The sequence below is a fragment of the Leuciscus leuciscus genome (assembly GCF_965113295.1).
Source record: "Leuciscus leuciscus genome assembly, chromosome: 23".
NCBI lineage: Eukaryota > Metazoa > Chordata > Actinopteri > Cypriniformes > Leuciscidae > Leuciscus > Leuciscus leuciscus.
The window spans coordinates 4,634,372-4,651,172 of NC_138747.1; the positions used below are offsets into that span (position 1 = coordinate 4,634,372).

Below are 16,801 nucleotides of genomic sequence, written 5' to 3' on the forward strand. Positions count from 1 at the left end.
TGTCCATCCGTCCATCCATCTATCCATCTGTCTGTCTGTCTGTCGGTCTATCTATCTATCTATCTATCTGTATATCATCGGTCTGTCTGTCCGTCCGTCCGTCCATCCATCCATCTATCTATCTATCTATCTGTCTGTATATCATCGGTCTGTCTGTCTGTCTGTCTGTCTGTCTATCTATCTGTCCATCCGTCCATCCATCTGTCTGTCTGTATATCATCGGTCTATCTATATATCTGTCCGTCCGTCCGCCCGTCCGTCTGTCTATCTATCTGTCTGTCTGTATATCATCGGTCTGTCTGTCTGTCTATCTATCTTTCTATCTATCTATCTGTCTGTCTGTATGTATATCATCGGTCTGTCTGTCTATCTGTCTGTCTGTCTATCTATCTATCTATCTATCTGTCTGTCTGTATATCATCGGTCTGTCTGTCTATCTATCTATCTATCTATCTATCTATCTATCTATCTATCTATCTATCTATCTATCTATCTATCTATCTATCTGTCTGTCTGTATGTATATCATCGGTCTGTCTGTCTGTCTATCTATCTTTCTATCTATCTATCTGTCTGTCTGTATGTATATCATCGGTCTGTCTGTCTATCTGTCTGTCTGTCTGTCTATCTATCTATCTATCTATCTATCTATCTGTCTGTCTGTATGTATATCATCGGTCTGTCTGTCGATCTATCTATCTATCTATCTATCTATCTATCTGTCTGTCTGTCTGTATATCATCCGTCTGTCTGTCTGTCTGTCTGTCTGTCTGTCTGTCTGTCTGTCTATCTATCTATCTATCTATCTATCTGTCTGTCTGTCTGTATATCATCGGTCTGTCTGTCTGTCTGTCTATCTATCTGTCTGTCTGTCTGTCTGTCTGTATATCATCGGTCTGTCTGTCTATCTATCTATCTATCTATCTATCTATCTGTCTATCTATCTATCTATCAATCAATCATCGGTCTGTCTGTGTATGAATATAGAATAATCTATTGAGAAAATGAATTACATTCATCCATATTCATATCATAGTGATTGTTGGATGTCAGGATGCTAGGTTGCTAGGGTGTTTTCTGTTCTTGTTGTCGTGTGCCATTCAGAATTAAATTAAGAAGTCTTTTAAGTTACGACTCAATTCCTGCATTTGAATTAAGGCAGCAAACAGGATGCAGAATTACAAAATGATTTTGAATACAGTAGTTCCCATCCATTCAGTGTGCAGAAATGTCCTTAGAGCTTCAACCTGACATCTCACAGTACACTATAGTCTGAAACTGTCCGAATCTGTCCTGCACTTTTACAGTAACCCCTGTCAGAGCACAGGTTATGGACACTTGTGGCCCTGCTGTCCTGCTCTCTGAGAACTGGTAAATCACATTCCTCCGCAGCTGGAGCGAAAGAGTGGCAGTGCATCCCGTCCTTCATGACAGATCTTCAGGCTTTCTGTTTGTTCCAGCCGGCACAAGGTGACACTAGGTGTTCACAGCTCGTCAACACTTTTCTAAAGAACCACAGCAACATGTGCAGCTGTCAGCTGGATGCTCGAATCTCAAGCACGTTCGGGATACGTAGAGCGCCTAAATGATAGCTGTAATTGCTCATGTTACAGTTCAGCAGCTTGTCATAGTTTCAGAAGATGCAACAATGAGCAAATCTAAAACTTGTCTTTTCCAGTTATGATACATTTTCTCATCAAGACGAGCCAATTAACCTCTTATTTAATCAGCTTTGACATCCAGGGGCCACAGGCAAGGGTACCAAATGCTTAACTGTATATTTACATTTTTCTGAAGTAGAGATGCTTGCCACAATAGTGGGGTGTTCTGAGGGGTTGCCAAGGTGTTGCTAGGTGGTTGTTTGGGGGGGTTGCTAGGGTGTTCTGTGTGTTGGTTGGATGGATGGATGGATGGATGATTGATTATTTGTGTTTGTGTGTTTCACTACAGCTATAAGCAGACACATCGCATGTGGAGTGAACTATGCAGAGGAAACTCTTACCAATAAGAGGACAGTTTAACTCACATGTGACTTGCATGAACACATTTTGGTACGCTTTGAAATGTTGCCTTGTGAAAGCGAACCGAACCAAGAGGAAAATGCAAAATTGTAACAATGTAAGTCCCTAGCTTTCCTGTAGCTCAAACAGTAGAGCGTTGCCGCTTGCAACGCTAAGGTCATGGGTTTGATTCCCAGGGAAAGCAAGAACTGATAAGAATGTAAAATGTGTACCTTGAAATGCAATATAAGTCGCTTTGGATGAAAGCATCTGCCAAATGCATAAATGTAAATGTAAGTCCCTGTTTCGGGAACAAAGCAAAAGATCTACAGGTCTGAAAATGTGTTGTGTTAAACTGTACAATTTACAACGGTATTATATGCAATATAGTGAGGGAACATGAAGGTATTCTCTCTTGACTGGCTGATCTTTGCTCCTCCTACATTCATGTCACTGAATTGGCCAAATCCAATGAGTATCACTTCTATTTTACCTGGCCTGATCCATGTGTATAACCCTGGGTTATACGTATACAATAGGAATGAACTGCACACACAAGAGTAGGTTAAAAAGCGCAGCATTTCTTCATTTTTCAGTCCATGTCAGCTCCTCATCACTCCTTTCTGCTTTATGCTTGCACAACTTCCATAAGCCTCCTACTTGCATGAGGGAACGTGATGGATTTCATAGTCAAGGTGCTGGTTTAATCCAATTTTAATCCATCTCCCCGGGCCGGAGTTTGAGATGGCTTTTATTCCTTTTGTCAGGTTACTGCTGAGAATGCAGCCCATTCTCATTTCCCATTCATACTTATGAGTACAAAAGAGTCATGTGCACACAAAAACCTATCAAAATATATGCAATAATTTGTTCAAGATGTGATAGTGCAAGCTATCAAAAGCATGTATGTAAATAAATTAATTAATAAATACACTAAAATAAATAAATAAATAAATTATATATATATATATGTGTGTGTGTGTGTGTGTGTGTGTGTGTGTGCTGTCAATCAAAAAAATAAAAAGATTAATTAATTATTCACACATTGTTCTGCACCTAACATTAAAGTTTTAATATTTTTATATTGTAATAATTTAATATTGTAATAATTTCACATTTAATTGCCAAATTAATGTAGAAACAATATAAATACAGTAGCCTATATTTTAAATATTTGTTTAATGGCATCTTTTTATGAAAGAAGGTCAGTATCACCGAAACCAATACTGATACTGATGTCTCTATGAAATAGATAATTTTTCTCAATTTTAGCCATTATAGCCATTCAGCATTAGAGTAAAATTAAATGCTATCCATTTGAACATTTATTAGGCTTTAAAAAATATAACAACTTTTAATTTAAGTGAACTTAAAATATTAAACCATTGCACTTTATTCGGTTTCTCTGTGCTGTTATCATTACAGATGTGAAGCGGACTCTGCTATTCTTTATATTTATAACTATATCTTTATTGTAATCATCCTTGGTGTGAAGGGGCCTTTAGTCTACAGTGTAATTCATGAAATCCCAGAGAGTAACGCACAGACAGCTTTACATATTGCATGTCTATCAGTAGCAGTCACTATAGAGGTATTCATGTAATCAAATGCAATCTTCACTGTTAAAATCATTCCGATAACAATACATTCCTGCCTTTGACTAAAACCATAGCTATAAAATAAGGCCGATAAAGTGAGATGTGACAAGCATCCAGACCTCCCAGAAGCCACGACGGAGATATAAATGAAATGTGTCGAGCGGCTGTCAGAGAGAGCACAATTTAGTATTTGTTACTATCATGAGTGAGATAAAGCTTCCAGTACATGATAGTACAAACTCCTGCTTCTAAATATGATACGATTAGTAGTCCAAGACATCATTTATACTGTAGAATAAGTCAGAGAAAGTAAACTTCAATCTGGTCTAAAGTATCTAATCCAGTCTAAGCAAGCATTAACTCCAACATATATGATAAGGCACATGACAGATTTGCTGTGACCATATGCTACATTTTCTTATAGCTGTGCTCAGTGAGTGTGTGAGGCGACCTGGAGTTGCAGAATTCCTCCTCGCGTGACACAATCTGCCACGGAAAACGTTTTATCATCAAACCCACGAGACACTCACTGCGCGCCGGCCCCTCCGCTGTGACAGGGAACACGTCACAAGCATTAAAACGTCAAATGTGAAGTCTAATCTCTTTGTGCTCTGCTCTTTTCTGCCCCAGACGGTAACATGCATTGTGTCGCGCCGCACATCGCCGAAGTCACGTAGCATTCACTGGAAGACTGAATTTTAAGGAAATGGAAGTGCCGAATCCTCGAAAAAGACGAATGGATATAGAGGAAAGTGTCCATGCAGCAAATCCTTTTGTAAATGGGAATCAGGGGCAGAAAGCGGGCTGAAGTATTTAATCCATCAATAGCGATTCTAGCAGACAGCGGCGTACGCTTTAACATGAGGGTCAGGCCTGTGACTACCAAACAAACTGTATTTACCTTCTACGTGATCCGCATGTACCAGCAACAACAGGAACTGTGTGTGGAATCATTTATCGCTCAGATGTTGGAGACTCTGTGGACGTCTCAACATGGTCTCGGATGTTTCACCGAAAATTCTTTTTTGAGAGATTGAAGTAGAAACCAATGAGACAATTGTTGGCATATACTGTAAGATTATAGACGTGTAAAATGAACGCATGTACCAGATCATTTAGTCTTTTTGAATTTGATGATAAATATTTGAGATCAATTAATAGTCAAAGATCTCAATGCAATCCCTTTATTTTTATATTTACGAATATTTCTCAACAAATTCATTCAAGACTGATCTGAACTATTATAACTTGAAAATTACTGATCTCAACTGTTTTTTTGTTAAAAATCCATCCATCCGTCCATCCATCCATCCATCCATCCATCAATCCATCCATCTACAGTATCTATCTATCTATCTATCTATCTATCTATCTATCTATCTATCTATCTATCTATCTATCTATCTATCTATCTATCTATCTATCTATCTATCTATCTATCTATCTATCTATCTATCTGTCTGTCTATCTGTCCATCCATCCATCGATTGGTCCATCCATCCATCCGTTTGTCTGTCTAACAATCCATCTACCTATTTATCCATGCATCCATCCATCCGTCTGTCTATCCATCCATCCGTCTGTCTGTCTATCCATCCATCCATCTATCCGTCCATCTATCTATTTATCCATCCATCCATCCATCCATCCATCCATCTGTCTGTCTGTCTGTCTATCCATCCATCTATCCGTCCATCTATCTATATATCTATCCGTCCATCTATCTATTTATCCATCCATCCATCCATCCATCCATCCATCTGTCTGTCTGTCTGTCTGTCTATCCATCCATCTATCCGTCCATCTATCTATATATCTATCCGTCCATCTATCTATTTATCCATCCATCCATCCATCCATCCATCTATCTGTCTATCCATCCATCTATCTGTCCGTCCATCCATCCATCGATTGGTCCATCCATCCATCGATTGGTCTTTCCATCCATCCATCCATCCATCCATCCATCCATCCATCCGTCCATCTGTGACTATGTCTATCCATCCATCCATCCATCCATCCATCCATCCATCCATCCATCTATCTGTCCATCTGTGAATATGTCTATCCATCCATCCATCCATCCATCCATCCATCCATCCATCCATCCATCCATCCATCCATCCATCCGTCCATCTGTGAATCTGTCTATCCATCCATCCATCCATCTATCTGTCCATCTGTGAATATGTCTATCCATCCATCCATCCATCCATCCATCCATCCATCCATCCATCCATCCATCCATCCATCCATCCATCCATCCATCCATCCATCCATCCATCCATCCATCTATCTATCTATCTATCTATCTATCTATCTATCTATCTATCTATCCGTCCATCTGTGAATCTGTCTATCCATCCATCCATCCATCCATCTAATGGTCTATCTGTCTGTCTATTTATCTATCATCCATCCATCCATCCATACAGAGCAATTGGTTTAAATTTTCCCATTAGCCAATAAATCAAAATCTTCAATCAAAACTCTGAGATCCCAATATGAAGACTTTGGTATCTTGACAAATCTGAGCACACTTTTCTATAGGAGGTGCATATGAATTTAGTGAGGTCTTTTTCTAAACAAACAAAAAAAGCTTTAAAAAAAAGAAAAGAAATCAGGCTTCATTTGCTCTACATTTAATCTCATTGCTGTCCAGCATTATGAGACATATGAGATATTAAAAACATTTAATTTGTTATTTTACTTTCCTATTGGCTGAATTAGTTTTTGGAGTCAACAGATCTGAAGTTGAATGCACATTAAAAAAAATTAAAGTGCAGCTATTAGAGAAGCAAACAGGAGTTTATGCATGTAAGATAGCGTTGCGGCGTGTAAATGAGATGCATTTGTCGTGGCTCATTTCAGTGGGGACCGACGCAGTCACATCAGACAGGTACACTAACTAATGCAGAGCTGTTAAAGCACGCCGCTAATTTTAGCTAGCTGTCAAGTAATAATTGGGGAGGAAGTGTTTGCTGTGCCAGTGTGAATATGCACACTAACATAATGTATTTGTGGAAATTATTTTTACAGTTGAGAAAAGAAGAAATAACTGCCTGCTTCCCACAGGAGGCGGTTTAATCGCTGTTCCAGGTCCTCTGTGTTTATGTGACTGAGTGGATGCGAACGAAAAACGGTGGCAAAGTTCAAGTAAATAGTTTGCATTATTCGCTGAGTATACATCTAGCAAACAGTAATTAGAGGGCAAACGCAAACGGGGACGCTCGTTATCTGGCAGTTTTACTGCGTTACTGCTTGTTGACTTGCATTGAAAGCGCACTTCAGTGAATTATGTATGTCCCATTTTCTACCTTTCAGGTCGTAGTAAATGCGCTCTCTGTAAGAGAGGAAATCCATTTCATTTGTGCACCTTTATGACTTCAGTCTTTCAGAAACTCTCTCTCTCTCTCTCGCGCGCTTTCTCTCTCACCCAGGATACAAACTGAACACCTACTAAGCGACAAATGGGAGTAAAAATAGGCTTTGGTGAGTAACTTTATTAGCAGCTGCAACATAATAGATGGTTTAAATTTAACTGTAAAAATGACATTGAGCCATACTGATGTTTATATAACGTATATATACACACTAACATACAAAAGTTTGGGGTCAGTAAGATTTATTAATGGTTTTTAAAACAGTCTCTTCTGTTCACCAAGGCTACATTTATTTGATCATGAATACAGAAATATTGTGAAATATTATTACAATTTAAAATAACGTTTCTATTTTAATACATTTTAAAATTTAATTTATTCCTGTGATGCAAAGCTGAATTTTCAGCATCATTACTCCAGTCTTCAGTGTCACATGATCCTTCAGAAATTATGAAACATTTCTTATTATTATCAATGTTAAAAACAGTTGTGCTGCTTTATACTTTTGTGCAAACCATGATTTCACAATTTTTTTGATTAATAAAAAGTTCAAAAGCACAGCCTTTATTTGAAATAGAAATCTTTTGAAATATTTCAATGTCTTTTCTGCCAATTTTGATCAATTTAATGCATCTTTTAATAAAAGTAAAAATAATAATAATCGTATTGACCCCAAACTTTTGACAGTATTTCTGACCTCAAACTATCACGGTTAATATAATATAATATAATATAATATAATATAATATAATATAATATAATATAATATAATATAATATAATATAATATAATATAATATAATATAATATAATGGAATGGAATAGAACATTACAAATTTACAATTAATTTATGAAAATATAAATGATAAAATAAAGTGTGTCCACAACATAGTGTCTGGTCAACCAAAGTTAGATTGTAGTCCAGGTCATTTTCTGATCAATAACTCGAAGTATTAAAGTCATGCAATGTTTTTAATTCTACCTCAAACTTGTGTGACTTGTTGAAAAGAGATGTGATTTTACTTTCCCAAGCAAACAAACTTACAATTTTGTTAATAAAGGAGGGATAGACTATAATATCACAGAAACCACCCAGAACAAAACAATCTCCAGATATCCATCCACAACACACTACCGTCACGGAGGAGACTTTTGCACAGGCAAGCACTAAAGACAGTATAATTTACAACATAATGTACAAACAACCCTTTTCATATTCTGTTAAAAGACTCTCCAGCTTTGATTTGAGGAGTTTCCTTGCACTCCACCACAGTTAAACACGTGAGCCCGTAACGGAGGGATTGTTCCAGTACATCAGTGATGGTTTGGTAATTGTCGGCGCGTCACAGTAAGGGACATCACTCCACCATCAGACGCTGACAGAAACCCTCGCTAATTGTGACAGTTCAACGCTTAGATCACTTTGTGCGCCGTTAATTCAATACCCCATGCATCATTTTCTCCATTAGAATATGCAAATGCAGCCAAATCTGAACATCGCCTTCCCTTTTTCTTCTCCTGCTCTGTCCTCTCCTCACCCACACACACACACACACACACACACCTCTCTCTCTCTCTCTCTCTCTCTCTCTCTCTCTCTCTCATGGTACAGATGAGAGTGGTTGAATAATGTGTCAAATGATGATATAAACACACACAAATATATATATATATATATATATTATATATTTTTGGAATATATAATTGGATAATTATATTTATTTATTATAAATTACAAATATTAATAATTATATATTTTTGGAAATTAATCGGAAATTAAATACATTTCCTTTAAATATTTGTGGCTTATTTTTGAGTCATTCTGGCCCAATTTAACCTCTGTGTAAAAAGTTGTTTTATAGGTGAAGCAAATTGCAACATTTTGATGAAAAATTACAGAGACCTTTGGAATTATTTATTTATATGCACCAGCTGTTCACAATAAGACCAGTTATGTGAATTAATAAAGTAAATAGGTCATTTTTGATTTCATGCTGACTTTAAAGCTGCTTCATGTATTTTCTGTGCCACCGGCTCTAACACTGCTAACAGGACAGTTTTGATAACATAACCTACTCATCATAAAATTAGAAACAGCTACAGTGATCGTGCAAAACAACGCAGGTTTACGGTCATTGAAAACGACTAAACGAGCCAATCAGAAATCAGATTGGTTTGAGCTGGAGGAGCAAGCTCATAGTGGCATTCACTGGAACTGCAAGAATAATCATTGATTTTAAAAGCATTTTGCAAACACTTTATCTGCCATTCTTCAAACAAACAGGTACTGTAGTGCCACCCTAAACTCACACCAAGCCAAAGTTGACATGTTGGATAGTAAAAAAAAAAAAAAAAACAACCAACGCGGCATAAACCGCAATCTTTACTCACTTCAGGATGTCAAAGTATAAACGATTTCCTCTTAGCATAAATAATGATGCATTTCACTGAAGTAAAAATTCAAAACACACAAATAATAATGAAGAAACTGAATTTTCTTACCCCATGTGCAGGATATGTGAGCCAGCCCCAGTCTCCTGAGATTTTGGTTGTGTCCAGGAGATTCACTGTAAATTCAAAATAAAACATGTTACAAAGACATTCAAAATATACCTATATATATATATATACACACACACACACATATTCTTTTAAGTGCATATTTTGATTGACAAATAAGGGCTAAGAAAAGTCAAATAAATTCAAGATTATCTGAAAACAGAGTTTGTTTACAGATAATATAGTTTCTCACAAATAAGTTTATCTTGTTTTAGAGATTATTTACTTCAGAAACAAAATATTTTTACTTTTAGTAGTGCTGTCAAATCGATTAATCATGATTAATCGCATCTAACATAACATTTTGTAAATATATAATTATACAGTCAAACCAAAATATATTCAGACACCTTCAACATTATCACAGTTTATTCGCTATAGTTTAGAAAATGGTAATAAAATATGACAAGAACTCGGAGTTATCAAATCAGTTGATATTTCACTGGTTTTGTCCGTCCTTCTGTTAGACTGTCTCACAGATGAATTAGGTTGAATATCTATCAGCTGTTAAATTTAACTACACAATTAGATAATACCAATTTAGCTCAACCAATTACCAAGCAATGCTTCATTTTGTTCAGTCTGTGGTGTAAAAAGGTCGCATTAGCAATTAAAGAAAAAACACTCCAGCAAAACATGGTCAGGTCAAAGTGTCGGAATAATTGTTGGTCCCAAATTTTATACATGTTACTGGTAGTCCACTGTATGAAGATGTTTTAGGGATATGTCACAGTTTACTTTATTTTGCTATCCTCACTTACATAAATGAACTATAGTGTCCTGCACCCACTAGTAAAAACAATATAAAAAATGATATCTGAATTATTTTTGGTTTGACTGTGTATATATATACAAACTTTTATGTTAGACGCGATTAATCAGGATTAATCGATTGGACAGCACTAATTTGTAGATATTTTTACAGAAAAACAACATTTATTTATAGAGCACATTGATCCTGTACAGTGTTGTACAGTGTACAAAGCAGGTCTAAAATACAACAAAAACAACAATTACAGGTTTCCAAAAGAATAAAAATACGATTTAAAAGTAGATTTACATAAAATGTCCAATGAAGACAAATGAAGAAACCTTTCCAAACAAGACAAAAGTACCGATTAAGACAATAATTGCTTGTCGTGTAGTTTATACAGAGGCACAAATGTAGCATGATGAAGCATGTACAGCCATAGCATTGGCATAATGACATATCAGTGGGCCTTCCCCAGGGCTTTATTGATGACCAGACACCTAGCCTGTTTTCGGTACGAATCAAGGTCACCGTGGAACAAGCTTTTTTTTTCTCTCTGTGAATGTATCCGAGGGCCAAATCATGCTAGATTTCTTTCACAGATAAACATGGTAAACTATATCTTCCTGCTCCCATCCATCTGGGAAACACGAGAGGTGGTGCGCGTCTGGCCCTGAGCTGCCGGCGGGACACTTGACACGGGAAGCTGTGACAGATGTGCACATCTGTGTGGAGAAGGAGTCGGCGTGAGACGTGCACCTGACCCAGTTTTACCCCCAATAAGCCCAGAGCCCTGAATCCTGCTTTACATTCACTGCACCCTACTAGTTGGAAATGGGTAAACAAGGAGTCACCTTCAATTTGAAAAAATGCCAGCTGCCACACGGACGTGTGTCGGGTCCGCCGCTAACAGATAACACAAACCGGCTTCAGCGTCCCATAGGTACCACAAAACAACAAATTAAGCTTGCCGTTGCCTTGCATTTGACTTGTTACGTCTATCCGCGGCTGCAATGGTGTTTTTAACAATGTTATGGAGGTCACATACTGTATGGGCAGTGTTAGGTAAAGTTACTCTAAGGGGAGTGTTTACACGACACCGTTTTCAACTAAACACGTAAAACTTTTTATGCGTTTTGGCCGTTTGTTTACACGACAATGGCGTTTTGGGGTGCCTGAAAACGGGTTTTAAAGTGGACGTTTTTGAAAAATATCTCTGTGTAAACAACAAAAACGTAAATCTTTGAAGACGATGACGTCATGTACACGCGTATTACGTGTTCAGTCTATAGTGTTTCATCGCCATCTAATGGCCTGGCAGCAGAATACAGCGTTTTTAGACGTTTCTGCGGAATGGGAATAGTTTTGACCATGGTGTCGTCTGTACGCGGAGAACTCAAAGGAAAAGTGTATCTGTTTTAAGCATATCGTTGTTGTGTAATCGTACCCTAAAAAAGTAATTCATTTCTAGCTACTAATTACATCTTCAACAATGTAATTAGATTACTGTACTCATTACTCTCTCTAAAAAGTATTGAATTACTTGTTTTTAAAGGGGTGGCTGGTTATGATTTCACTTTTCTAACTTTAGTTAGTGTGTAATGTTGCTGTTTGAGCATAAACAACATCTGCAAAGTTACGATGTTCAAAGTTCAAAGCAAAGGGAGATTTTTGCTTATAAAGAAATAGTTCTTTAAGGACTACAACAAACGGCTGGAAGGGACTACACAAGCTTCCTATCGGGTTAGTGACATCACAAACCCTAGAATTTACATAAACCCCGCCTCCGGGAACACGCAACAAAGGGGGGTGAGTCCATGTTGAGAAGAGGTCATAGGATTTGCTAACACACAAGCTCCTGAAGCTCCGCCCCTGTGCCGGGAGCAGCAGCTCATTTGCATTTAAAGGGCCAGACACAAAACAATGCGTTTTTGCTCACCCTCAAAAAGGGACTAATTTTAACATGCTATATAGAAATATCTGTGGGGTATTTTGTGCTAAAACTTAATATACACATACAATACTTATTTTACATCTTGCAAAAAGGGGCATTATAACTTTCTAAATCCCATATCAACATTGACCAGTTGAACAATACAGGGCATGAAACTGCTCTTTCAAATAAATAATATAAAATTGCATAAATTAATCTTGAACTGAACAAAGTATTTAAAGGGAGAAGGTTACATTAAAAACATACATTTGAACAGTAGACATTACATTTTTATATTAAATCCACTATTGTTTTATATAGACCTGTTCTAGTCAATAATGCAATTACATCAGAAGTAACTAATTAATTTACAGAGTAATCGCTTACTTAACTTTTTCAAGGGAAAAGCAAATCAATTAAAGTAATTAATTACTTAGTAATGCATTACACCCAACACTGCATGGGTTATCATTGCGGTCTGGATCAGGGTTAAGTGAGACCTCAATTTTCATGTTAAATGCTAAAGTGCTCCTGTTATGTGGATATTATCTTTCATGTAATGTAGCTGTTTGTGAACATAAAAGGTGAGCAAAGTTTCAGAGATTAAAGTGCAGATAAATACAGTTATTGTCTCACATACAGCAGACCTGCCTGAGGTAGAACAGCACTACTGTCATCAGATCTATCCAGACAGCCGTCAAGAGACATTTACACAGACCAATGATTTGTTTGACTACTGCAATGTCTGTCATTATAGTGTATCTTGCCATCTGAAACGCACATAACAGATTGATCTTTATTTGAGTGAAAAAGTTAACTCCGAACACTTTAGAACACAATTGAAAGCACAAAGACTTTAGATGTTGAAAATGTGAGTCCTCTCGTTCAGCAAAAACATAATTCTACTGTCAAATGGCAAAGGAAAAGGTTTTATTCATTACTTGGCCATGGAGTCGCCGAAGAGTGACCCCAAAAAAATAAAATAATATATATATATATATTTTTTTTTTTTTTTATTCTCAAATGCTGGCTAGTTGGGTAATAACACCTAATAAAACTACTCTCAGATAAACACTTTTTAATGATCTTTATACTATCAGTCTACTCCCAAAACTAAGTTATTTGGTAAACACAGTATTTCAAAGAAGAAGAAAAAAGATAGAAAATAAGTAGAATTTGTCTATAGCAAAATTGGTATCTATGTTCTCGGCATGATCCAAGGCATCAATTAAGAACAGTTTCATTACAATAGCCAAAATGCAACAGAAGCTATTACCAGTTTTGGAAACTTCAATATAACTTCAGGGCATGGCACCGAAGACACATACAGAACTTTGTTTCTAGCCCTTACAATTCAAACGTTATTAGCATAAAAGTGACTGCAAATTTGGACAATTGGTGGCGCTAGCCTGATTGAGTTAGAGACTCCAAAATTGCCGTGGTTAAAGTTCAGACTGTCTTCTATCAGTGTGCCAAATTTCATACATTTCCCACAAGCGGTTCTATTATAATAGGTACGCACCTTCGATACTTGGCCCCTCATATAAAATACATTTAAACATAAAATGCAGTGACATCTCTTCTCTTCTCTGATGACGTGTTCACTGGAGCAAGGGCGGGACAACCTGTCACTCACATGTGATCCACCAATAGCAGACAACCATCCAATCAATTCCCTATGGACAAAATCAAGTCCCGCCCTACATTTCTTTCTTGTTCGAGAAGCCGTTTCACTCGGATATTCGTCACAATAGAGAAGAAAAGACAATTACAAATTCAGTTTCATGCCAACTTTAACAAATGAAACCTTACTGTAAAGTGTAACCAGAAATATAGAATCTGTTGTTTTTGTGCAAGTACGCCGAGTAAGGATTGCTGCTATACAGTACATTTATGCTGCTAAACTTAATCAAACAAAGGGCATTTATTTTGTTTTCTGTCCTTAAAAAGGAATTAAATGCATAACGTGAATTGACCACACTAACTAAAGACCCACGCTGTACATCAGATGAGCTCTTCTTCTTCTTCTTGTATTTTACATTTAGAAGCAGTACAGTACTCCAGGGAACCTCTCTCATTCTGTTCATTACCAGGTTGTCTATGCAATTTTTTTTTGCATTTCTTTTAAATGTCATCACTTTGGTTAATTTTCTACTTAGAGAACTTTTCCAGCTCTCTCTGATCTGTCTTTCCCCATCCCTCGCTCGCAGGGAGCACGTGTTGTAATCAGCAGTATTAGTGCACTCAGTGATTGGACTTCTAATTTAGAAAGGCTGTTCCTGATGAGAGCACTGGGTCAGAAAGTAGGAACAGATGGCCTCTATCTCTCTCTCTCTCTCTCTCTCTCTCTCTCTCTCGCTGTTTCTTTCCCTCTCGCTCTTTGGCTCCTTCCTACAAACCGGTGTTGAGGAGTAACTAACTAAAAGTAGCGGCAGCGCTGCTACTAACTTAACATTTATCTGTAGTGTGACAGTAGAACAGCTGCTTTCAAAACTGAGACGACAAGAACACACTACAGGACAGAAGCGCTAGCATCTGTGTGTCAACATGTTTCATACACTAGAAGAGCACTGGCAGTGACACTGTGCGAGTTAAATACATTCTGAGGCCATTTTAACAGACTTAAAACTAAGGGTGCCAAGCTTCAGAGTGTGTGTGTGTGTAGCATGAAAAAAACTCACATTTTTTGTCACTGCATTGTGCAAATGCAGCTTTATAGCTGAGAAACCTTACAAAAAAAAAAAAAAAAATTCAAACAGTCTCCTCAAAGTTGAGAAATCTGATTCATTTTAGCTAATTTGTGAGCTTCTGTAGCCCCGCCCCTTTTCAGCGCTGCGCTCGTTGTCCTTTGACTTCCGGTCTGTATTTTCACAGCGATTTTGCGTGTTTATTAATGAACGGCTCGTTTTAAAATCTTCCCGGTCGACTGACATTTGTTAAGTCATCTGCTTTAAACATTACAGTCCTCATGATAACTTTCGTTAACTTTACATTAAAGGGTTAGTTCACCCAAAAATGAAAATTCTGTCAGTAATTACTCACCCTCATGTTGTTCCAACCCCGTAAGACCTTCGTTCATCTTCGCGTCTGTGTTGCACATCACCACGTAGGCTCACTATTGGCCGACGCTAGTCATGTGTGTGATGCGTGTGGCGTATAACACAGACGCGCTGCGTTAAAACACTACGTGAACTAACTCGAGGCCCAGAGAGAAGGAAATGAATAGTGGAATAAAGTCGTTATTTTTGTTGTTTTTTGCGCACAAAAAGTATTCTCGTCGCTTTATAAACTTAAGATTGAGCCACTGTAGTCACTTGGACTATATTAACGATGTCTTTAATGCATTTTCTGGGCCAGCAAGTTATAGTGTCTTAGAAGCCTATGGAGGAGTGAGCCAGCACTCAGATTTAATCAAAAATATCTTAATTTGTGTTCCGAAGATGAACGAAGGTCTTACGGGGTTGGAACAACATGAGGGTGAGTAATTACTGACAGAATTTTCATTTTTGGGTGAACTATCCCTTTAAGTAAATCCTCTTCAAAAGCTAATTACTCCTGGACAGCAATGCCATAGAAATATACAGAGCGACCGCGAAAACGGAAGTTAAAAGACAATATTCTAAAGATGGCGGCGCCCTGGTTTCTCTGGCGCATAAGGTCTATACATATATACATATTGTATAATATAAATATAGTCTCCTTCAAAAGTTTTGAAATACCCTAGGACAATATCAGCATAAATACTTGTCATTCTCACACACACACAAAATATGTAACAAATACAACACCTTTCTAAACCATCTTTAAACAGTGCTCTAGTTGGTTTGTCTAACCTGATTTATGTATCAATTAAACTAGAAAGGTGTGAGGAACCAATAATCTTTTCTAAAAATAAATCTGTTCTGACTGTGATGTGTTTACTGTATATTACCAATCATTATGTTATCAAAGGAGAACAACATTATTACTGGTCTTCAAAGATAACTGCCAGTTACTTTATTGAATTTATGCCAGAATGATAAGAGTTTATGCTGATATTGTCCAGAATCTTTTACATTTACAAGCTTTATGAGTGAGTGAGTGAGTGAGTGAGTGAGTGAGTGAGTGAGTGAGTGAGTGAGTGAGTGAGTGAATGAATGAATGAATGAATGAAATGAATGAATGCATGAATGCATGAATGAATGAATGAATATCTATCTGTATGTATGTATGCATGTATGTATGTATATACACACACACACAGTATATACACTTTATAAAAGAAATATACATTTTGAAAAATAATTGCTGCCGATAAATAAATAAATAAATAAATATAAACAAACAAACAAACATACATTATTATAGTTTATAGTGTCAAAAAAAATAAGTTTTATATAAATGCTGGGGAAAAAAAACATTTCCACATTTAAGCTTTAGAATTACTGGAATAAATCACATTTTAATGTTCAAATAGAAAACAGTTACTTTAAATTATAATATAATATTATTTTACAATATTATTTTTAGTGCATTTTTATCCAATAAATGTAGCCTTGATGAGCATAAGACACTTCTTTTATAAACACACAAAGATCTC

The 16,801-nt window shown here is 36.9% G+C and overlaps 1 protein-coding gene across 1 annotated transcript in view; it reads right to left on the reverse strand.

Moving 5' to 3' along the window:
- The window catches only part of epha8 (eph receptor A8), a 179,797-nt gene that overhangs the window by 47,644 nt on the left and 115,352 nt on the right, over window positions 1-16,801 (reverse strand). The window contains exon 17 of the mRNA XM_082155779.1: window positions 9,482-9,546. Within this exon, the coding sequence (XP_082011905.1) occupies window positions 9,482-9,546 (65 nt within the window). The remainder of the gene's footprint in view (window positions 1-9,481; window positions 9,547-16,801) is intronic.